Here is a 25,635-nt window from a genome sequence, read left to right on the forward strand (position 1 = left end):
ACCATCAAGCAGGAGGTACAGAGCTTGAAATCACACACCACCAGATTTTTAAAAACAAACTACTTCACTTCTTGAACCAACCAGCACAACTTTAATCACTACCCCAGTATAGCAAGACCACGGCCACATTGATCACTTTGCTCTATAATGGACTTACTGTTTTGCTTCTAATTGTGTTCTTTCTCAAAACGTTGTAATTTATATTTTACATGTGACTGCTGTTTATATGATGCTGCGTACCTGCTATTCTGCTGCAAATAAGTTTTCATTGCACCTGTGGATTTGACAATAAACTTGACTGACTTTGACCTTTCCGTGTACATTCACTCGAATAATACAATCATTGTTTTAGTTACTCCCTTGTATCAATTTTGTCAATATCAAAATCTGCGAAGCAGTTTGGGATACTAATTGGTGCTCTATTGTGGACAGCACGGTAACATAGCAGTTAGTGTAACGCTATTTCTGCGCCAGAGTTTGTACATTCTCCCCGTGACAGTGTGGGCTTCCTTCAGCGTCCTTCCACATTCCAGAGCAGTATGGTTAAGGTTAGTGAATTGTGGGCCTGCTATGTTGGTGCCAGACGCATGGCCACACTTGCGGTTTGCCTCCAGCACAATCCTTGCTAATTTGATTTAACACAAAATTACATGTTTCGGTTTTTTGATGTACATGTGACAAATAAAGCTAGTCTGTAAATACTAAAGCAAGTTGCTGGTACCAAATGTTGAAGGTGATCATTGTGGCTCAGTATTACCGATGGCGGATCGGCTTCCTCTCTACTCCAGTAGTCCACGTTCAACCTTGACCTCAGATGTGACCTGTGCAGAATTTAAACGTTCTCCTGTGACAGAGCGGGCGTCCTCCGCATACCCCAGTTTCCTCCCACGTCCCCAGGACACGCAGGCCGCTCGGTCAATTGGCCACAGCAAATTGTACCTAGTGTCTAGATGAGTGATGAAGTCTGGGTGGAGTTGATAATAACGTGGGGAATATAAAATAAAAAGCCGGAGTTAAGCAGAGCGTGTGATTGGGTGATTGACTATCGGCAAAGGCCACATGGATCAAAGGGCCTGTTCCTGGGCTGGCACTGTCTCACCATAACCACTTACAGCACACAATGAAAAACGCTTAACATGCAAGCAATTTTAAATGAACGAGGCAGGTGCTTACCCCTGAACAGGTTGCGCGGTATTTGACAAGTATGGCCACAGCCATTGGAACAGCATTTCTTCAGACCCGAGCACTCGTTGTCTGCCTCACAGCTTTCAACACAGGCAGCAGCAAATCCACTGGCTTTCTCTGGAGCCGGACAGTCCCCCTGCTTTGCTGACTGGATTGACTTGAGGAACTCACAGCTAGTCAGGCACTCATAGTGTTTCTTTGGGAAAAGAAACTGGAATAAAATGAAAAGAACGGAATTATTTCATTTGCACTAAAGTTCTCGAACAATTGCTATAAGATTTTTTAAACTACCTAAAATGCTATGTGGTAAATTCCATGGCTGGTGAAATACTACAATTAAACGTTTGCTTTATTGAACATCTGTAGTCACAAAAAACACAGGGGTCATTTGACTAAATCTACTGTACCATCTTCTGCTGCAGACTGGTTTCATATCCTTCTTGCTGTCACTAATATGTTCAAGTTGACTAATCCTACAAATTGAAGCAGCATTTGATTATCCTCAAAGATGTTAAAAACTAAAATAAATAGCTCAAGGCCAGATCTTACCTCACACTTGCTTTGACAGTGAGTCTCCTGTATGTCCCAGGATTCTTTGCATGGCTCTAGGCACTGTCAAGCAGAAAGAAGTGCCTGTTAGTATCAAAAGCCACATCAAAGGGATGTGATGCATTAAAGTCCATGCCTGGCCATGCCTCTGGGTCACTCTCACATAACTGAAACAGCAAACAACTAAACGGCATCTTCCAATAGGTTGGAAAGTCTCAGCACTTATATCTGAACATGTCAAATATCAAATCTAATCCAATATGGCTGCAGATGCTGTGGCGTTTTCTTCAAAATAGATATTTTCAGTGAAATAATTATAATATTTTAAACTGAATAATTAAAACCTTCTCAAATAAAATGTGCAATTTTCAAATCAAGTTGCAGCAATTGCAGTTTGATGAAATAAATTTTTATATTTTTGCTTGCTTTTTTCAAAATGTTGGAAATTTCTTGGCCACCCAATGAGTTACCACTTGTTAAATATAATCCTTACTCTAACTAGAAGCTCATGGTAAACAGGTATTATGTTCTTTTCCAAATCTGAATGTGTTCCATTCATGCTAAATAGTCCCAGAACTATCCTGCAGGCATGAAATTTACTTGAAAGAACTCTACTGACTTCCCAACTAACAAACCTCAACAACAAATTTAATTTCCTAGCAGGGAATTATGATCAATGGTTTCAATGTTCTGAGTCCAAAGCTCCTTTGACTGGATTCTTGCATTGTTTGTGGGTGAGGCACCCCCACTGTCTGTCCTCCACTCAGAGTATAGGTGTGGAAATCTCTTCCTCTTCTAAAATGCTTCCAGAGCCTAGAATACATTCTTGGTGACAGACTGAATTTTTAAATGTATACTAACAAATGGACGTTCGTTTGGACAGAGAACACTTCTGCGTGCAGAATGTTAGAGAACAAGCAAAGCAAAGTCACTGGAAATTAACTTTTATGTGAGCAGGAAATAAAAGCTTCTGTCTTAAAAAGAATCCTACTGGAGGAAATTTAGCAGATTGTGGCGACCCACTTTCTGCGCAGGCGAACCGGCTCACAAATAGCCCGCGCGCGGGGAGAGACTTTGGTAATGCACCTCTGATGTCATTTCTGCCCAGAGAGGACGAGCGCTAGGGATTAAATGCCGGCGCTGCAGAGTTTGAATAAACTAGTCTCGAAACAACTTACCGACTGCGTGTCGTTATTTCAGCACTGTGTGTAGCACATTGCTACAAGATAAACTAAAATGGGTTCAACCATATCGAAATTATATTTGAACTTCAAAAAGCTGTGGCTCAGTTGTGTATAGAACAGAGAGTGAAAAGTATTATTTACTTTCATTAATTGTAGTAACTCGCAGAAATCAGTGGGCAAGTTTGTTTCTGGGTGGGAAACAGCTTAAATAACAAACACTTATTATACTTCATTTGAAATATTTACGTCATGAATTAAGTCCCCGTGCGAGGTGTTTCGCCCGACTTGTTTTTTTTAATTCACATCTCCTGTTGCTCTCTCTATAGATCATGCTTCAAACAAAATGTGATTGCTTTATCTGAAAGGGTTTGCAGGTGAATCCGAAGCTAGCGATTGTGTGGGTAGCTGTAAACCCTGGGAGCATTCAAGACAAGGGTGGGAGAACCTTGAAGCTACCCTCCGGTGACCAGCAACCCCAGGAGGTCAGAAATTGTGGAGACTGCAGCAAGGGACACTGGGAGCAGGAGTGGATCGGTAGATTGACTAATTGTTCCTCAACCCACAATATCTGCATTTTCACAGTTTAAGTAGGGGCATAACAATGGCTTCAACTACCTGCTACAAACCTGTGATTTTCATCAACATTCTTACAATCCTTTGGCCTTTTATATCTTTGTATCATCTAGATTTTTTTAAATCCTTTGATTAAACAAGCTGTTAAAGTCTTACACCTTTTCTGTTTCTTGACTGATCTGCTAACCTCCCTGCTGCCCTCTTTCAACCTAAATAAATGTCTCTTTATCTTCCAGTTCTGATGAAGGTGACACCTACCATATTGCTCACAACATATTCTTTCCTTTACACTTATTGGCCAACTTCCTGCGTTCTTCCAGAACTTCCTGTTCTCCATTAGAACTCAGCAGAGTCTCTGATATGAGTTGCATTAATAACATATGCCATGGTCTATGTTGTAATTTGAGTAAGCATACTGATGTTAAATATATTGATAAAGACGTTCCACTCAAGTATTTTGGTGCCCGGTTCCTCAGCACAGTCTGCAACAAAGGATTCTGTGGGTCACAAGACAACCTCTGACGGCTCCACATGACTGTAGGCTCAGATGGCTGAGGTTGCTGCCAGTTTTACATGGGCATTGGGGGAGTCATGTTCTCGAGGATTAGAGGGTCAGGGGTAGAGACCATCAAGGTGCCATGGCAAAGGTTGACATTTTTACCGCTATTACAACAAATTCATGTCAATATCGTCAGTTTCACAACAGGACAATACTGCACGGTAACTCCAGAAGCATGGAAAACTGTGTTGGACAGCACCAAGTGTTTCAGCACTAATTTTTCCCACCTACACCTGTAACAGACATTAGCAGAGACACACATAGGATTGATGATATTGACGCTAACAGGATGAGGCTCAAGCATTAAGGATGAACTATGGCCAAGCTGGAAATTAACAGGGGACTGACTGTACATGTTAATGTGAATCAATGCAAGGCATTGAGCAGTAAATGGGTCTTTTTTCTCAGGTGCCATGAGCAGTTTTTTACTCTCTTACAAGATCTATTTCAGGAGCAAGAGACGTTAATCCCGTGGATAGGCTGCAGAGGCTGAGGCGGTTCTCTTCAGAAAAGAAAAAGTTGAAGTTTAAATTCCCGGAGGCGTTGGGGAGAGCTACAGTAAATAATCAGAAACCATTCTCATGGAAAGGCCATGGATATAGAATGATGATTGGCAAAATAGCAAAATGTTTCATGAGGTAAAACATTTTTTTACCCTCAGTGAGGGATTACAATCTGGAAAGTTCTGCCAAGAATAACAAAGACACACATTCAGTGACCACTTTATTACATACCTCCTGTACCTAATAAAATGGCCACTGAGTGTATGTTTGTGGCCTTCTGGTGCTGTAGCCCATCCAGTTCAAGAATTGATTTGTTGTGCATTCAGAAATACTCCTCTGCACAACCATGTTGTAACGCGTAGTTATTTGAGTTACTGTCGCCCTCCTCTCAGCTTGACCCAGTCTGGCCATTCTCTACTGTCCTCTCTCATTAACAAGGTGTCATCGCCCATAGCTCATTGGATGTCTTTCTTTGTTTTTCACACTATTCCCTGTAAACTCTAGAAGCTGCTGTGAATGAAAATCTCAGCAGATTATCAGTTTCTGAGATACTCAAACCACCCTGTGTGGCATCAACAATCATTCCACAGTCAAAGTCGCTTAGATCACATCATGGAAGCAATGGGCTATATGGTTAACTTCCACACTTTACGTGACCTTTGATACTTCGAAGGTAGAAATCCCAAAACGTCCGCCCTCTACAATTGAAAGCACAGTTAGAGGAAAAGGCACATCATCTCTTGCTCTTCAATTGACATTTGCACACTTTACTTCCAATTGCACTGAGTAGATCATATCTGATCTTGTTAAAGCCTATTTCATCCTTCCTTTCCTTTTTACTTAATATTTTGATGTCTTTGGTTCTGTACTTGTTGGAAGAAAGAGGGGTTTCTCCTTGAAACATATTGAATAAAACCCAGAGTAGAGTGGATGGGGTGAGGATGATTCCTATAGTACGAGAGTCTAGGGTACAGCTTCAGAATAGAAGGATATCCCTTTAGAACAGAGATGAAGAGGAGTTTCTTTAGCCAGAGGGTGGTGAATCTGTGAAAGTCATTGCCGCAGACAGCTGTGGAGGCCAAATCATTTCAAGCGGAGGTGGTAAATTCTTGGCTAGTGTAAGGATGTTAAAGATTACAGGGAGAAGGCAGGAGAATGGAGTGACAAAGATGATAAATCAACCAGGATGGAATGGCGGAGCAGCCTTGATTTTGCTGAAAACCCTAATTCTGCTTCAATGTCTTAAGGCCTTAAATACCTCCAATCAACTTTTGAAGAAAAGCAGCTACAAATTTTGAGGGTTTCTGTGGACATATAATCCAGGAACCAAGGCAAATTGACAATTATAAGACTTTGTAAATGCTTCTAGAATGTGACCTTGTATTTATTTTGCAGTAAATTATTTTTATCAAAGCAGTTTATTTTATAATGTCGATCAATGATTCATTGCTTCCTGATGTCGGGATTTATTTCACATTCTGGCCAGTTAAATATAACTGATAATGGTTACACCATTTTCTGGTTATCGTTTCCTCTCATCAGACAGCTGCAAAAACAACACGGGCTTAAGTTGTGCGAGCTATCAGTCTGCAAGGGGAACCAAATCCAACCAAGGGGAGTCAACTAACACAATCCTGTTTCAGGATCTCTGTAAATTTCACAGCTCTGCATGAGATGCAACGAGATATGCAAATAGAGAAGCAAGAAGGTCAGGATTGATTCTAAATCTCTGGTGGGATGCCTAAAGTCCTTAGCTACACTGCTCATTGCAGAAGGACATTGATTCCCCTCTTAATGAAGAGTCACCACCTCCAGGTTTATGACAGCCAGATTCAGAAAGGTAGCTCTTTCTTGACCAGATACTTGAATCAAATGGCTTCCATTTGTATCTCCTATTGATCTAAGATTTATAGTAATTTATACAGTGATTTTAAAAGGGGAAATATAGGAATAATAGCCAGAATGAGGATTGAGAATGATGGCACTAGTGGAAGTACATCCAAGGTCCAAAAGGTTCAAAGTTTAATTTCATTAACAAAGTATGTATGCAGGAAACAATCCTGTGATTTGTCTTCTCCAGAGAGCCATAAATTATGGAAAACTATAGAAGTGGTTGAAAGAAAGACATCAATCCTCCCCCCACCCCCGCACAAAAGGAAAAAGAAATAAAGACCGGCAAACCCCAGAACCCCACAATCCCTCGCTCACACAAAAACTAAAAGATCGCTCACATGGAGAAACAGCAGCAAGAACACCAAACCCCAAACGGCAACAAGAAAGAATGGGCGAGAACATGAAAAAAAACAGAACTGAAAGAGGCCAATACGAACTACAGTTAGTTTGAACTGCAGACCAGTCCATAAAACTCAGAATTATATACTAGAATCATATACTGGTACCTTCAGAAAACTAAAAAAAATTATAAAAATATTCAGATATATAAATAAAGTCTGAATAACCATTCTTCCATCTGAATACAGTAGGCCAAAGTAGCTCCGTTGTCATTTTATCCATTTCTAGCCATGATTCTGACCTGTTGCTAGCATCTTTATTTCTTGATACTGAGTGCCTGATCTCCCAATTTATATGAATGCCTGAGAGTCAAAAAATATTTGGCCTCCCAATGCAAATCATCATGTGAAAGGCATTGAAAATATTACGTCCCTGAGCAAGTTAGCACACTGTAATCTAATCAGGAGGTTCAGATGACATTGTAAACCACAAAAGCCATTTATAAAGCTCATTTGGAGAATATGAGTACCTAAAGGACACAAGTATAAAATTAACAAGCGTTAGGCAAGTCTGAGATTAGAAGGGTTTTCTTTTCCCTAGAGTCCTGGGTATATGGCAGAGACACCCAACTAACACAGCTCATCCTGTCTTGATTAATATTGTTCTAAAAAGAGCTTCTTGAATCCTGGGAGTTTTAAATACTGAGGATTATAAGGACGATTAAAAGCTGCATGAAAAGTATTGGAATCTAAGCTACTGGGACTATGGAAATGTCATACCAAGAAAGACAACTGGGTTTAGTAATTACACTGCAGCATATATGGACTGGCTGACATCCAGAGATTTACACAGTTTACCTTAGGGGAGCAGGAGGAAGGTGAATGAGAACAATTGGTGGTGTTCATAATGAAGCAGGTGGTCCGTATTATTTTCTTGCTGTATGGCTTCATCTATGTGGCCTTTTCTCATTTCATCTTCCCTTTAGATTATATCAGAAACCATTATATGAGAAAGTGGCAGCAGCAAATCCACCTGACGTTTCTAGATATGCATTCGGTAGCCTCTTTATTGGGTACAGGAGGCGCCTAATAAAGTTGCCACAGAATGTATTTCTGTATGTTCGTGGCCTTCTGCGGCTGTAGCCCATCTACTTTGTGTTTTGACATGTTGTGAGTTTAGATACATTCTTCTGTACACTACTGTTATAATAAGTGGTTATTTGAGCTACTCTCGCCCTCCTATCGGTATGGCCATTCTCCTCTGAACGCTCTCATTAACACTGGATTATTTTTGCTTTTCAAAACACCATTTTCTGTAAACTCTGTGCATGAATATCTCAGATCAGAGGTTTCTGGGATACTCAAACCACCCCATCTGGCACCAACAATCATTCCACGGTTAAAGTCACTTAGATAGCATTTCTTCCCCATTCGGATGTTTGGTCTGAACAACAACTGAACCTCTTGACCATGTCTGCATGCTTTTATGCATTGAGTTGCTGATTAAATATTTGCATTAATGACTGTGTCACAGGATTCAGCCAAACTTTGTCATCAGGTTTGAGGATGACACAACAGTGGTTGGCCTCATCAACAACAATGACAAGATGGAGTACAGAGAGGAATTGGAGCAGCTGGTGAGCTGGTGTGAGTAGAACAATCTAAGCCTGAACATGGAGAAGACCAAGGAAATCATTGTGGACTTCAGGAAGGTGCAGATGAACCACCCTCTTCTGTGAATATTGCAGCACCCCTTCTGTGAATACATGGATTCTCCAAAGAATTAAATGCACAAAAATTCCTGGCAGTTTACATCATGGATGACCCTCACCTGGTCCCTTACTATCACCTCCCTGAACAAGAAGGCACAGCAGAGCCTCCACTTCCTAAGGAGATTGAGGCAAACAAAGCTCCTCTCCACTCCTCCACCTCCTTCCATCTTAAGCGCATTTTACAGGAGTGTCATTGAGAGTGTCTTGGCAAGTTGCATCTCCATCTGGTATTGGAGCATCGGTCTGGAAGTCCCTACAAAGGGCTGTGAGAACAGCTGAAATAGTAAAGGGATTTCCCTGCCATCTATCTGGGATGCTTATCAGGAGTGCTGCAAACACAGGGCCATTATTATTAAGGAACCCACCCATCCATCCGCCATCCTCTTTGACTTTCTACCATCGGGCAGGAGACTCTGATAGATAAAAACAATAACGGTCAGAATGAGGAACAGTTTCTTCCCTCAGGCCATTAGGCTTCTGAACTCCGTGCCACGTCAATTTCGAAGTGTCACTGGTTAATCTGTTCTGTATACCTTACAATACTTAATTTATGAACTTTAGTTCATTATTTACGTGTGATTCATCAGTAGATTTTATCCTTACCTTCATAAGTTATCATGTGCGGCGTGCTATGTGCACTACTGTGCTTTACGCCCTGGTTCAGAGAAAGGTTGGCTAATTTCTATATGCATTATATACGTGTATATAGTTAAATAATAATAAATTTGACTTAACGAGCAGGTGTGTGGGTGTATCTAATAAAGTGGCCACTGAGTGAGCAATGCATCAGACATGCTGACCTCTGTGACTGAGCTCCTATTACGCACTCTTATCATCTGAAGCACTATGCCCAAAGTGCTACATCATAAAATTTATGCCCCCCTGTCAGTCATGCCTTTTCCCATTAATTCACACCTGATCGAGTTGCACTAGTCCTGCAGTGTTAATATCGCTAATGTAATCCTTCATTGAAGACATCATCGTGCATGAGAAGAATGCAGTGACCTTGCATCTGATATCTACCATGATACAAAAAACTATAAATTCTTGATAATTCTTTCAAAGCTATACAACCTATACAAAATAAGTTGAAGTGCATACATCAAAATTAAGATTCAACCGTTGCCCACTCTCTATAACTCTATCAGAATCCCTGAGATTAATCACTCACTAATTCATGTATTTACACCTCATTAACACAAACATTTCAAGTTATGGATGATCTATAAATTAAATTACAGGCATTGCATTTTAAACAAAATAATTGACTATGTCTATTAATATCTTTGGCATTGCCTGATGTTGTATTAAATACAACGATACTTTCAGAGTCTTTGTGATGCTCGGGGAAAATACATTTCAATGGTTCCTTTGTTCAGCACTAAGAAACAAAAGTCAACAAGTAGAGATCTTATAAAACCGGTTTCAGGAGAAGTACCTGGGCAGCCCTCCATTTCGGGATGGCATGGTAGCACAGTGGTTACAATGCTTTACCGTACAGATGACCCGTGTTCGATTCCTGCTGCTGCCTGTAAGGAGTATACTGTATATGTTTCCTCTGTATATGTATATGCGTATACACATACTGTAAATGCGTTTCCTCTGGGTGTCCGGTTTCCTCCCACAGTCTGAAGATGTACCGGTTGGTCGGTTAATTGGTTGTTGTAAATAGTCCTGTGATTACGCTGGGATAAGATGGAGGCATTGCTGGTGCCGGATGGGTCTATACTGCACTGTGTCTCAAATAAATAAGTCAGGTACTAATCACACACAGGAAAACGTGAGCACCTTTTACACCAGTGTAAACTCAAATCAAGTTCCCAATAGTGATTGCATCACAGAAGTTGAACCATGGAACATGTCCTTAACGGCTGGCCTTTCCAACGTTTCTGAGGTCATAGCCAATATTTGCACCCTGAATATCAATCACTTAGTTGCTACAATCACTAAGAAGGGTAATCCCTTAACTACAAACTACAGTACTGTGCAAAAGTCATCAGCTCATGTAAAAAAATTCTGTAGAGCGAAGATACTTCCAAAAATAATGAAATGAAAAGTTTCTAAATATCAAAAAATGTATAAAAGGAGCAGTAAACAGTAAAAAAAAACTAAATCAAATCAATATTTGGTGTGACCACTCTTTGCCTTTAAAACTGCATCAGTTCTCCTAGTTACACTGTCAAGCACTTTTATAAGAAAATTTGCTGAAAGGTTGTTTCAAGCATCTTGGAGAACTTGCCACAGTTCTTCTGCAGACTTTGGCTGTTTTGCTTGCTTTTATCTCTCCAGGTAATCCCAGACAGCCTCAATGATGTTGAGATCATGTTTCTGTGGAGGCCACACCACTGGAAACCATATAAAATGTCTAGGCTGCCTAAGACTTTTACACCGTGATGTATATCCCAACAGGTAAGCCGGGAGTGGCATCAGCCACCATTACATGGCCTTTGTTTGACTTCCTGACAGCTTTTGACTCCATCGAACAAGCTTCCCTGTCCATAAAGTTCATTCCCAAACCATCTCCGCTAAGTAATTGTGTACAAGCCATAATCAATCGCTGAGTTCACTTTTACAACAGCCACAATCTGATTACAGACTGGTATCAAGCAAGGCTGCATCATTGTCCAACATTTTTTTGTCTTTCCCCCTATAGAGAGAGCACCACTTTACCCCCAATTAAACTCCCCAAGTGGAGTTAGTGGAAAACAATTGAACCTATACTGACTCAGGCCCAGAATTGAGTACACTCCAACAGGCATTAGAAAGCTGCAGTTTCTAGACAATGTAGGATGAAGCAACAAATGTCACAGTCCTCCCTAAGGCCAACATGAACAACACTGAGGCTTTAATTATCCTTGTCTAACTATAGTCACATCCATCACAAGCCAGACACCAGGCTCCCAAACCAGGCATTTTACTCTGAGTTCTATCACAAAAGATTGTTTGCTGGATGGCAAAAATGACTCAAAGATGTTCTCAAAGTCCTAAAAAAAAGTCTAATCTCTGCACTAATGAGAAATAGAAAGTTCAAAGTCTTTAAAGTGAGACCATCGTTTGTGGTAACACTAGGAATAGGATGAGTGTAGTTATCCTCATTGTTAAAGAACCTGATGGTTGAGGGGTAGTAAATGTTCTTGAACCTGCTGGTGTGAATCCTGAGGCACTAGTACCTTCTACCTGATGGCAGCAGCGACAAAAGAGCATGGCCTGGGTGGTGAGGATCTTTGATGAAGGATGCTGCTTTTCTACAGGAATGTTTCATATTGATGTGCTCTTTAGTTGGGTGGGCTTTACCCGTGATGTACTGGGCCGAATGACTACTCAGAATGCAGTTTGAACATTTAGAATCACACAAAGTTATCACTTTGACAGCATTGCACAAACTCTGCAAATATAGTGGACAGAACACATGTTAATCTGCCCAACAGCATCGTTAAGAACCTTCTGCTCCACCTGTAACAGCTCGGGTCCAACACTGGTTCACCAGTCACCTCAGAACTACAAAACTTAATGGAAATAAGTTATTTTCAATCCCATATCTGCCTAATGGTAAGAAAAAAAGGAATTCCTTAACTTGAACTCCAGTTTGTCAACTGTGGCTCCTGTCGTAACTTGATCAGTAGCCTAACAGCCTCAGTAAGTGGCAGTTACCCCACACACTTGGTTAATTTATAAACACGTTAATGAAGGCTTGAGATTGTTATCTCTGCCTATGGGATTTCTCTTCTTCGACCTTGGTCATTATTTCAGTCTACTTCAACTCACGTGCGGTATTTATATACAAATTTGCCTTGGGCTACACTAGGCAAGGCAGCCTCTCCCAAAACATTGAGCTGCACTTGAATTCTGCAATGTCAGCTGTATACAGTAGCATTCTGGTATGTAGCAAAACCATCCTCACTAAGAATCTTCATTGAGTTTGTAATGTAAGTCACTGTTATTTCTCTACAACGGGCAGTAAATAATGTAGGAACATTATATCTACCTTGTTCATAGTGAGGATAGTCTCAGGATAAGGGATGATGGTGATCTGGCAGAGTTATGGCTGATGGAATTTAATCCTGACCAGGGACACTTTTGTAGGATGGAGAAGGATAGGATAAACACAATGAAGGATAGACCCTCAGAAATATTGTGGAACAGTGGGACTTCCATGTACAGAGGAGGAACTTGATGTGGCATTCAAAATTATAAAGATATGTATAGGATCGATGGTGAGAGCTATGCCTGAAACTAGCGGCAAAGGTCCAAAGCCAGAGTTAAGAAATTTAGAGCAGATCTGTCCATGCTCTCTTGTCACTACTACCATCGGGCAGAAGATACAGGAGCCTGAGGTTCCACACCACCAGGTTCAGGAACAGTTATTACCCCTCAATCAACAGGCTCCTGAACCAGCATGAATAACCTCACTCATTCCAACACTGAACTCATTACAACCTACAAACTCACTTTCCGGGATTCCACAAATCATGTTCTTGGTATTATTTTTTATAATTTGCACAATTTATCTTCTTTTGCACATTGGTTGTTTGTTCATCTGTGTTTATGTATAGTTTTTATAAATTCTAGTGAATTTCTTTATTTTCCTGTAAATGCCTGCAAGAAAATTAATCTCTAGATAGCATATGGTGACAAAGACGTATTTTGATAATAAATTTACTGTGATCTTCATTTTGACACATATTTAGTGACCGGAATACGGGACTCACTGGTTACAAAAGGGTAAGGGGATACAGAAGATAAAGTCTCTCACAACCCTTGAAATGCCAAGCTGTTGTATGTTTTAGGCCAAACACTGGTAAGTTCAAAGTAAATTTATTATCAAAGCACATTTATGTCACCGTATACAACCCTGAGGTTCACTTCCTTGTGGGCATAATAACCATAATAGAATCAGTGAAAGTCTGCATCAACTTGGCATTCAACCCATGTGCAAAAGGCACAAATGTGCAAATAGAGAAAGAAAGAAAAATTAGTAAGCAACAAATATTAAGAACATGCGATGAAGAGTCCTTAAAAGTGAGTCCATAGGTTGTGGGAACATTTCAGTGAAGTTGAGTGAAGTTGACGCTTTGGTTCAAGATCCTGATGGTTGAGGGGTAATGACAATTCTTCACCTGGTGGATGCTGCTTTCTTGTGACAACATTTCGTGTTGATCTGCTCAAAGGTGGGGAGGGCTTTACCCATGACAGACTGGGCCATATCCATACTTTTTATAGGGTTTTCCATTCAAGGACATTGGTGTTTCTATACCAGGCTGTGATGACAGTCAATATTAGTCTCCACCACACAGCTACAGATATTTTTCAAACTTTTAGATGTCATGCTGAATCTTCGTAAACTCCTAAGGAAGTAGAGGCATTGTCGTACTGAACAATTTAAAGTTGCTGTCCCTCTCCACCTCTGATCCTCTGATGAGGACTGGCTCGTGGACCTCTGGTTTCCTTTTCCTGAAATCAATAATTAATTCTTTGCTCTCGCTGACATTGAGTAAGACATTATTGCTAAGGCACCACCCAGCCAGATTTTCAGTCTCTCCCCTATATGTTGATTCATCAAAACCTTTCATTCGACCTACGAATCTGTCATGCTGAATCTTTGCAAACTCATAAGGAACTAGTCCCTGCCATGCTTTCTTCAGAATTGCGCTTATGTGCTTGGCCCAGGTCCTCAAAAATCATAACAGCAAGGAATTTAAAGTTGCTAAACCTAAGTGGGATTAGTATAAATTGATATCAAATATAGCTCCCTCCAGTTATAGACAAGCTTTGAATAACACTTCATCACATTCTTGAAAAGTCTAGTAAATTTCTGAAACATTTTAAAATCAATAAATCCTGGAAATTGGACAGCATTTTTCTCAGGGGCTGCAGAAAAAGCTTAGTGAGAAATTTTATGAAGAATCTGCTACCTTAAAGGAGAGAAAATGGTCACTATTGATGTATCTGGAGATTGGAAATAAGATTTATTTATGGATCTCCTATTCATAAACAGTGAAAAACCACAATAAAAAGTTCCATGTGAAATAACATTAGTTCAGCCCAGATACCGTATACTGTGCATACCAGATTGGTTAAAGAATAGGGAAAGAAGTGATTGGAGGGATTATCTTGGGACATAATATTAGCAAAGTACTGACAGGGTTGCTCCAAGACTCAGGATTCAGATCACATTTATTTACATTTCATCAATAACTGGGATTCAAATGCTCAATTTACAGATGACAACATAAAAATTACTGAATCTGCCAAACATAAGATAAAATGAGCCAAAGAAAACAGCGAGTGACATTGAATGTAGACACAGCAATGTGGAATGATAAAACTTACAGAAGGAAACTAAGAAAGTCATTAGGAAAGGAAAGATGAATTATGAACGGAAATTGGCAATTAACATAAAAAAGGATATTAAGAGTTTTTTTAGATACATAAAGAGCAAAAGAGTGACTCGGGTAGATATAGGAACAATTGAAAATGATACTGGAGAAATTATAAAGGGTAACAAAGAGATGGCAGAGGAACTAAATGAGTATTTTGCATCAGTCTTCACAGTGGAAGACATTAGCAACATACCTGATAGCCAGAGGTCTCAGGGAATAGAATTAGGCACAGTCAAGATTACTAGAGAGAAAGTGCTTGGGAAGCTAAATGGACTAAGGATAGATAAGTCTCCCGGACAAGATAAGGTACACCCATGGGTTCTGAGGAGGTGGCTTTGGAGATTGTGGAGGCATTGGAAATGATCTTCCAGGAATCAGTAGACTCTGCCATGGTTCCAGAGGTCTGGAAAGTCACAAATGTAGTTCCGCTGTTTAAGAAAAGAGGGAGGCAGCAAAAGTTAAATTACAGACCTATTAGCCTGACATCGGTAGTTGGAAAGTTATTGGAGTCGATCCTCACGGACGAGGTTATGGAATACCTTGAGGTGCATGACAAGATAGGCCCAAGCCAGCATGGTTTCATGAAGGGAAGATCCTGCCCCACCAACCTATTGGAACTTTTTGAGGTAATCTCAAATAAGATTGACAAGGGAGAGGCTGTGGATGTTGTGTATTTGGATTTTCAAAAAGGCTTTTGATAAGGTACTGCATAAGAGGCTACTTAATAAGATGAGAGCCCATGGAATTACAGAAAAGATATCGGAATGGGTGGAGCATTGGCTGATAGGTAGTAAGTAAAGGGTGGGAATAAAGGGATGCTATTCTGGTTGGTTGCCGGTTACTAGTGGTGTTCCACAGGGGTCGGTGTTGGGGCCGCTTCTTTTTACACTGAATATCGATGATTTAGATTATGGATTAAATGGTCTTGCAGCTAAACTTGAGGATGACACCAAGAGGAGGAGCAGGAAGTGTTGAAAAAACAGAAAGGTTGAACAGAGACTTGGCCAGTTCAGGAGACTGGGCAAAGAAATGGCAGATGGGATACAATGTTGAGAAATGTACGGTTGTACATTTTGGAAGAAGAAATAATCGGGCAGATTATTATTTAGATGGGGAGAAAATTTAAAAATCGTAAGTGCAAAGGGACTTGGGGGTCCTTGTGCAGGATACCCTACAGGTTAACCACCAGGTTGGATCAGCAGTAAGGAAAGCGAATGCTATGTGGGCATTCATTTCAAGAGGAATAGTGTATAAGAGTAAGGAGGTGTTGATAAGGCTCTATGGGGCACGGGTGAGGCCTCATTTGGAATAACGTGTGCAGTTTTGGGCCCCCTGTCTTAGAAGGGATGTACTGATGTTGGAGAGAATTCAGAGGAGATTTACGAGGATGATTCCCGGAATGCAGGGGCTAACTTATGAGGAACGTTTGTCGGTTCTTGGACTGTATTAATTAGAAGAATGAGAGGGGATCTCACAGAAACATTTCGAATATTGAAAGGGTTGGACAGAGTAGATGTGGAAAGGCTGTTTTCCTTGGTGGGTGAGTCGAGGACAAGAGGCCGCAGTCTTAGAATTACAGGGTACCCATTTAAAACAGAGATAAGGAGAAATTTTTTTAGCCAGAGGGTCGTGGATTTATGGAATTCATTGCCACATACAACTGTGGAGGCCCAGTCATTGAAGTTGTTTAAGGAGGAGATTGATAGGTATCTAATTGGTCAGGGTATCAAGGGATATGGGGAAAAAGCTGGAAATTGGAACTAGATGGCAGAATAGTTTAGCTCATGGTGGAGTGGTGGAGCAGACTCAATGGGCCAAATGGCCTACTTCTGCTCCTTGGTCTTGTGATCTTGTGAAATAATCTGAGTCCAAGTGTTGAATCAAAGCACAGTGCAGGGCAGAAATGTGAAGACTCTCAGGAGCTCACCACATCCGGTGGATGAGTCAGAAAAGAAATGCCTCTTAGCACATGCTTTTCATGAACCCCACTGATGTGTATTTGGTATTTCAGTGATATTGGAGTGGCCTTGTGTATATGTTGGTTGAATAAGCATTCCTCTTCATTTAAATAATTTATTATGGATTATATGTAAGAATATGTTAACTGCATATGTCATCACATTACCACGGGATGCATGGACACCTCACTTTAACTACACCCATATTTTTGGACTCTCCATGTCTTTCTTTAAATTAATTTGACGTTTTGAAGTGACAAAACTTAACACCTACCTCGCGCACGTGTGTGTGTGTGTGTGTGTGAGTCTTGTGTTAATGTGTATTTGTGTGTACATGACATGTATGTTAATATGTGTGAATTCACACATGAATGCGTGTTGATATGCACCTGAACGAGTGTACAGGAAGTGATAGACCTCCATTATGACCACTGTTTTGCTCTTCCAAAACCATGGCAAAAACAACCTCTTATTTTCTTCATATTTTCTTATAAGCCAACAAAAATGACACCTATTAAAGAAATGGCACCCTCTGCTTGCAAAATAGTCAAGGTGGAAATATTACTTACAAGAAAATAGCCTCATAAGTGTATACACTGTACTTAAATATAGCCTTCAAAATTCATGCAGAATTCTATCTGTTCCACATCTGTCTAGGGTTAGTGCTTGAGTGAACTGCTTTTGGAACTGCAACTTGTACATTTGAAATTGTTTCCCAGAATAGGGGTGTAGCGAATTTAGCCATCAGCAAAATATTACCCTGAAATAAAACAAGAACGTCCAGGAATTAACTTGTCGAGATGGTAGTCAACAAAACATCAAAACTGCCTCAGAGCAGCTGGGATTCTGTCATTGCAGATGATATACATATTAACATTAGGACTGACATGTTCAATTATGCTCTTATTAGCTGCTGTCAAAACAGTGGTGTCATGGAATAGAATCCATTGGTTTTGTTTTGGACTAGTTTTCTGTGTCTCATTCAAGTGCATACTCTGGCAACTGTTTGTATTAAATGGAAAATGGGACGAATAGAGCACATTGATGTTCTTGCAATGTACAGCTTTGTGTGGATAACAACATCATTTCTGGAGTGGATAATTTACAAATGCATATAATTGAAAAAAAATTAAAATTGATATTTCAATCAGGGAAGTAATAATTCAAGATCTTTGTCAGTTCGTGAGTTTGGGTTACTTTATGAGCAGTCTGAAGGGGGAAGGCTCCTCCAGAACTGAGGCATTTAGGGAGAGCTCCATTAAATCCACAAGAGAGCAACCTTTGTTGGAGAAACAACTTGTGCGCTTACTGTGGAACTGCCTATAACCCAGACATCAAATGCCCACTGCATCCGGTAAAGCGGCACCACCAGCTAGGGGCAAGGGACCTTCTATCTGGTATGCTCCCCCGGTCCCTCATTCAGCCCAATTCAGTCTCTCTGTCCTCCTTTATGCCCAATAGCTCTATGCACAGAGGAGGCTCTGGTGGATTCTGGCTCAGCAGGCAACTTTCTAGGCTGGACTCTATGCGTAAAGCTTAGACTCCCCGCTGAAATGATCTCTCATCCCTTCTGCAACATGCCCATTGATGGATGTCCCTTAGGGTCTGGGATGGTCAGAGCGTGCACATCAGAAAGCACCATGAGGGCATCCAGTTCCTCCTGATCGACTCACCCAGCTCTCCTCTCTCTCATCTTGGGTTACCCTTGGCTCTCGACTCAACGACCTTAACTTTTACCCTGGTCATCCGGTTCAGTGCTGAGCTGGGGACCCACCTACCTGCAACATCAGTTGATCTCACCCTGTAAATTCGTGGAGACAGAGGAAACCCTCGATCTCACAGGAATGCCACAAGTTAGCCATAGTTTTCAGTAAAAGTGAGGCCAGCACCCATGACTGCCTTTCAGGTACCAACCCTCCATGAGGTCGTTTATTCTCCCTCACCCCTCCTGAGACATAAGCCATGAATGACGACATCGCTGGCTTCATTTAACCATCTCAGTTCCCCGCAGGTTCAGGATTCCTTGTTGTCAAGAAGAACAATGGGAGTTTTCAGAGAGCCAGAGAGAGTGTGTGCCATCATTGAATAGCCCCAACCACATTCCTTCAAACAGCTACAGTATTACTTGGGCTTCTCCAACCGCTGCTGCCAGTACAGTATCAGTGACTTGGGCTCCTCTTACGCCACTGTGTGTAAGGAGTTTGTACATTCTCCCCATGACAGTGTGGGTTTCCTCCAGATGCTCCGGTCTCCTTCCACATCCCAAGGATATACGGGTTTATAAGTCAATTGATCACATGGGTGGAACTGGGCAGCAAAGGCTCATTGGCTCAGAAGGGCCTGTCATTGTGCTATATCTCTAAAAAAATGAAAGCACCAGAGCTCTGTCCAGAGCAACCATCTTGTGTTTCCAGCCGCATGTCACTTTAACTCTCCATTCCCGTACCGATCAGATTTGTCCACTGCCGCCATAAGGTCAAACGCAAACTAGAAAAACACCTTATATTCCGCTTGGGCAGCCTACAGCTTACAGCCCAAACATGAACGTTTTATTTTCCATAAACACAAGAAAGTCTGAAGATGCTGGAAATCCAAAGTAGGAACTCAGCAGGTCAGGCAGCATGGAAGGAAGTGAATAGATAATTGACATTTCAGGCTGAGATCCTTCTTCTGTATCTTCATTTCCCAGTTTGACGTAATCAACTTCCTTTCCCACCCTTACTCCCTTTGTTCAGCTTTTCAGTCCCTCCCTGCCTCATCGCCAGAACTTGTTACCTTCCCCACCTGGTTCCCTCTGCTTGTCACCTATGTAACTCGGTGTCTTGTCCTTTGGCTCACCTTTCTTACACTTGCCCACCTGGTCTACTGCCGATCATACTTCCCTTAGCTCATTCCACCTATCATCTACCAGCTTCGTTCTCTACCCTTCCCCCACTCCTCCTCCTACTGACTCCATCTGCCTATCAGGTCTGCCCCCAATTCATCTGGTTCCACCTATCACCCACCAGACTATGCCTCATCATTCCATAGATATCATTATATTTGTTATCTTCCCTTTACATACTTAGTTCTGATGTAGATCCTTGACACAAAATGTCTATGCCTTTTCCTCCACAGATGCTGCTTGACCCATTGACTTCGTTCAGCAATTTGTTGATTTTTCCCTTCTAGACTGTATTTTGCTTTTTTGATCACTTCACCAGCTGTTGTATTGACACATCCAAAGAGCTATGTTTTCTTTTCAGCAATTTTAATAGATGTGTGCCTTTTATAAGTTAACCTTTCAGATCTACAGCTGTTTCAGAGACAAGTGCACATTCCCTCTCAAATATTTCCAAGCATGTATTTTCTCCTCAGTTTTACTTCTAAAAAAGTAAATATGTTTGTAACATCCCAAAGTTCAAAATATGATAACATATAATATCATCCATACTTTCTGAACTTCTTTGGACTAGCAGCATGTAACCCTTTAGAATTCATTCCTCTGGATGCAAACTTTGACAAATGTCTATAGATGCACACAATGGGTGACTGGTTGCATCACGGTCTGGTATGGTGCTCAGAAATGGAAAAGTCTACAGAAAGGGTAGTTTTCTCACAGCCCAATCCGTCACAGGCAAAACCCTTCCCATCATTGAGAACACGTACAAGCAGCGCTGTCATAAGAAACAAGCATCCGTCATCAAGGACCCCCATCATCCAGGCCATGCTCTCTTCACGCAGTCAAAGACCTCTCCAGAGCTGCTGAAAAGGATAGTCAATGGCTCTGGATGAAGAGAAAGGATTCCATCTGGGCCCCCAAGTGAGTGAATGGCATCTAGGGGGTGATCCCGGGATGCCGGGATTCACTGCTGAACCCTCTGGAGGTGTCGTGGGCCTATCAGCGAAACACTGAGGAAAGAGGGTGCCCACTTGATAACCCAGAAGATGCCACCACTCACTTGGCCACCCCACAGAGTCTAGGCAGCATGTCTCGGGGTGCAAATAAGGGATATTAACATCTAGTCCTATATAACACACTTTGCTACGACCATTGGGAAGGAGGTACAGGAGACCACACAGCCAGGTGCAGGAATACCTATTACGCTCCTGAACCAGTGTTCCAGGCACCTTCACACACCACAGTCCTGAACTGATTCCACAGCGTACAGACCCACTTTCAAGGACTCTACAACTCATATTCTCAGCATTATTTATTCTTTTAATTTCCACAATTTGTTTTACTTTGCATATTGGTTGCATGTCAGCCTTTGAATACATATAATTTTTTTAATAAATTCTATTATATTTCTAAATTTTCCTGTAAATGTATGCAAAAAATGAATCTCAAGCTAACATATACGTGCTTTGGCAATAAATTTTAATTTTGATTTTGACTTCGCTACGACTGTCAAACAGAAAACGGTGGCTTCATTGTGCAGAGTTGCACCTCGAGACTAAAGCAAGTGCTTACCTAATTTGCCCCGATACTTTGGGGGGATCTGTTAATGCCACGCATTTCACTGGGAACGTACCAGAATGCAGTTCATGTTTTATCATGCCGCTGAACATGTCCACAATTAACACACCATTTGCTCCTTTTTCCCCAGAGCAATATATTCCGTTTGTGCAAGGGGTACGCACCGAAGGAGGCTATTCACTCTGGATTTCACACCACAACAAATTGCAGAGGTGACCTCGCTGAAGAGAACCTGAATGGTGTGCATTATGTACGTTAAATGTGATGGTCAGATTAAATGATACATCGTGGCAGCAGGCATCTGCGCCTGCTCAGATACCAATGGCATGGAAGGAGCAGCTGTCTCCGAGTACACTTCCCATGGAGATGCAATTATATTTTGCCACTCGAGTGAAAATCTGGAAACTGTAACACTGGTGCCTTCCATTCTGAACAGCATAGCAAGTGAAACTATGGTGAATGGAAATGAGGTGCATTTAGAAGGATCCCACGTATTGCCCAACATCTGCTGTTTCATTTGACTGAGGACTGTTGAGATCTTGAAAATATTTAGGAGTCAGTCAGCAGTGTCACTGTGCCTCCAGTAAAATGCAGTGCTGGGTGGCTTCACATGGGAACGTTGGATGAATTATTTTCAGCAGTGTTGCGGTAAGGCAGAATACTGGGTTGGCCATGCCAGTGTGAAGTGCCCAGCTGTGGAGTTACAGTCTCCCTCTCTCCTGCAAGGGCGCTTTAATCATCATTACTCCCCACAATTCATATCCACTGCATTCTGGGCACTTCCATGATTAAAAATCAGCTCTCTTATCCTGCCTAGATCCTCCCCTCACTGGGGAGTACTGTAGGGAACACAGTAGCTTAGCAGTCAGTGCAACACTTTCCAGCAGCCAGCTAAAAGATTGAGGTTCAATTCCCGCCACGGTCTGTAAGTTGTTTGTACAATCTCTGTCACCACATGCTGGTCTGGGGATAGCATACAAACCACGTGCTCCGGTTTCCTCCCACATTCCAAAACAAAACACGTACGGTTATGATCAATCAGTTGTGGGCATACTATTTTGGTGCTAGAAGTGTGACAATACTTGTGGGCTGCTCGGCATAATGCTCACTGTTTTGATTTGATGACAAATGTATGCTTCAATGTACATATGGCAAATGAAGTGAATCTTTATATTTTTCTTTAAGAGAATCAGGTTTACCAACACCAGTTCTAGCTTTAAATGATCCAAAAACACAGCTGAGGCATTATTAGGTGGTCTGAGAATCTAACCCAGCCTGGACAGCAAGCTTTTTCCCAAAGCGGTTGATAAAGGTGAAATACAGATGTGATGGTGAGGGTTTCTCACAGGATTCCAGGCGTTGTTGCCTTAATAAGCTAAAAGATACAATGAAGCAATCTGCTGGGCTGCCTGTGTATCTGCCTTCAGCTTACTGGGTCTGTATCTAATGTAGAAGCCTTACAGAACTGGCCCGTAGGTTCCAACATCGTGCTTTGGGGCAAATCAACATGAAGCTTACTTTGGTGACTTGTTGCATTAGTGACTTGGAAATACAACACTGCTCTTAATTGTCTAAGTTCTCCAACTATCGGGAATATCTACCCCATGGGAACTGTAGTGGTACAGGTAGGCCCAAAACCACCTTCTTGAGATCTATTAGACATGAGAATTAGGGTAGGACTTCCCAACAATGCCCACTATGCCACAAAGCTGAAGTTTTATTTTTCCACAGGCTAATAGGGAAAAACTGTATCCACAAAATGAGAGCATTACCAACTATAGCTCTACCTTACAATTACAATTCAGAAATACCTACATTTCTTGTGCAATGTTAATACTGAAAAAGCAGTATTAACTAAATACTGGGACAACTAAATTTTCTGTCTACAGACCTCCGCTGAAAATCAGTTCCTTTGTCAATACATGCATCCCTCTCTGACAATCTACTTGCAAGCTTCATATCTTATTTGATCCCAAAGTGAAATTCAAGTACTGTGCTGTAATGTTCTATGTATATTCTGTGTGAACTGGCGGGGCGGGGGTGGTCATGCAAAACCTGTGCCCTAACTTGCACTACATTTTAGCTCAAGTATGCTCACTGATCTGCAATGGATCACTGTTGAACAGCCAGTGAAAGTTGTTCTAGTGAGCTACCATCCTCGAAAAATCAGAAGGAAACTGAACATTGCAACATGTAAAGATCTTGTATTTGACTCCCGTTCCTCTGTTTAAGATAGCACTCTTCCCAATAAATGACTTTCACATCTATATGAAGCTTCTAATAAGGGGGCCATTGCCGTACTGTTTTCAATGGGCTGTATTAATAAATGGCCACAATAGCATTGAGATGTGTTGCCCATGATGATAACAGTCTGCAAGACGATGCCAGACTAGTGGCATTTAACTTCTATTGAATTTGGTATTTCAACTGCAACATCTTGACATAAAGTTAATGAAACAAAGCCAAGAAAACTTGCATCAATAATTGCCTGTAATTCCTGATAGTAATTAAATAATGAGCCAAAAGTTCCTTCCGGGGCTCATTACTGAAATTTGACAGAACTTTAGGAACAAAGAACCCAGGTTTCAAAACTGCTTCATCTCATTTACAATTGCAGTTTGTAAGGGAGACTTACATGCAGATTTTGCATCCTTTTGTGGAAATCCTGGATCGTGTTTCAGCCAATAAAGTATTCTTCAAATGTAATCACTGTCATAACATGAGAAGTGGACTGTCAATGTGAGCACAAACACTCCTACAAGCTCCTACAAATGGAAAAGTGACCCTTTTAGAAATTTATCGGGGGGGATAAATATTGCTATGAGACTGGGGATGACTTGCCTGTCTTCCTCAAAACCAAGAGATGTTCTGTGTCCACCTGCAACAGTAGACAAGCCTCAGTCTATTAACTCAGTGAGAAAGAGACTGGAGGTTTGCCTATTGCAGCAATTCTGAAGTGTGCCAACTAGGACAAATGGCCTTTTTCTATTATGTAAATTATCTTTGCTTATATCTATTCAGTATTATAAAATGTGTAGAACAAGTTGGAACAGTGGATTGCATTTATGATTGATCTTTATTACTCTGTTATGTTCTTTCCTTCTGGCCAATATTTCTTGGAGCCCACTGTTCAGAACAAAGCATTTAAAGAGCACTAAGCTCATACATGCTTTAGAAGCCAAAACTACAGATTAAGCATTTAAATGATCCTTATTCTTAAAAGATTAGCTGTATTTGTCACATTTACATCAAAACATGTCCCTTGTGTCGATGACCAATACGGTCCAAGGATGTGTTGGAAGGCAGCCCGTAAGTATCGCTGTGCTTCTGATGCCAACGTAGCACGAGCAGAACTCGTGCATCTTTGGAATGCCACAGGAAACCAAAGCCCTCAGAGGAAACGCATGCAGTTAGGGGGAGAACGTACCAATTCCTATCAAACAGTGGCAGGAATTGTACACCGATTCACAATCACTGGTGCTGTAAAGCATTCCACTACCTGAGCAGCTTTCTTTCCTATTTAAAAAAGAACTTTTGTAATTCTTTGCAAGATATTAAGATAGAGAATATAGTCTCGATGACAGAAGCAACAAGGTAAGTAAACACTAACAACACAAAGGGCTTCAATGAATATTGTTTAATATAAATGTAACTAGCATTGCTTAGTTGAATTGGTCCAATTAAAGTTTCCTAATTACCAGAAGTGCCCAGGGATATCTTTGTGCCTTTGTTTTGTAAATTGTGTACTCAGCACTGAATATTAATGCTGAAGAAAGAAACTCAAATTCTATTTCATGACTGGCAAGTTTAAGGTTACATAGCAAGTTATCTCTCTTCTGGCAGAAAAGACTTGGAGAATTATGATAACTCTTCATTCGATCTCCCTGTCCTTGAGAGAGATCTAGGACAGGGTCAATGTCCACATCAGGAAACAATGAAGAAGCAAAGTCTGAGAGTCCACCTGTTCTACCATTCCCAGAAACGATTAGAAACGTGACTGAAGCACACCAGATTGGCATCAATAAATTTAAAGCAAACATTTAAAAAACAGCAATGTCTCCAATTTCACCAATAAAAAGAACATAAGTTAAACACGTTAAACCTTCCTTTTCTTATAAGGACTTTACAAACTTAGCACTCATAACTGTACTTCAAATGTTGTGCTCTGGTGTGATGGTTCAGTTACTGAACTCAGGCACCTGGAGTTCAATTTTATCGTAACAACTGTTAACTTCAAAAAATCCAGATTATTAACTAAACTTAAAGACTTGCTTTAATGATA

General features: G+C 41.1%; 1 protein-coding gene across 2 annotated transcripts in view; it reads right to left on the bottom strand.

Annotated features, from left to right (window-relative positions):
• LOC132391145 (anosmin-1) overlaps positions 1-25,635 on the bottom strand; it is a 196,098-nt gene that overhangs the window by 65,267 nt on the left and 105,196 nt on the right. For both annotated transcript variants that reach the window (XM_059963969.1, XM_059963968.1), the window contains exons 3-4: positions 1,735-1,797; positions 1,174-1,396 (exon numbers count right to left, since the gene is read on the bottom strand). In XM_059963969.1, the coding sequence (XP_059819952.1) occupies positions 1,174-1,396; positions 1,735-1,797 (286 nt within the window). The remainder of the gene's footprint in view (positions 1-1,173; positions 1,397-1,734; positions 1,798-25,635) is intronic.

The sequence above is a fragment of the Hypanus sabinus genome, chromosome 3, assembly GCF_030144855.1.
Source record: "Hypanus sabinus isolate sHypSab1 chromosome 3, sHypSab1.hap1, whole genome shotgun sequence".
Classification (NCBI taxonomy): Eukaryota; Metazoa; Chordata; class Chondrichthyes; order Myliobatiformes; family Dasyatidae; genus Hypanus; species Hypanus sabinus.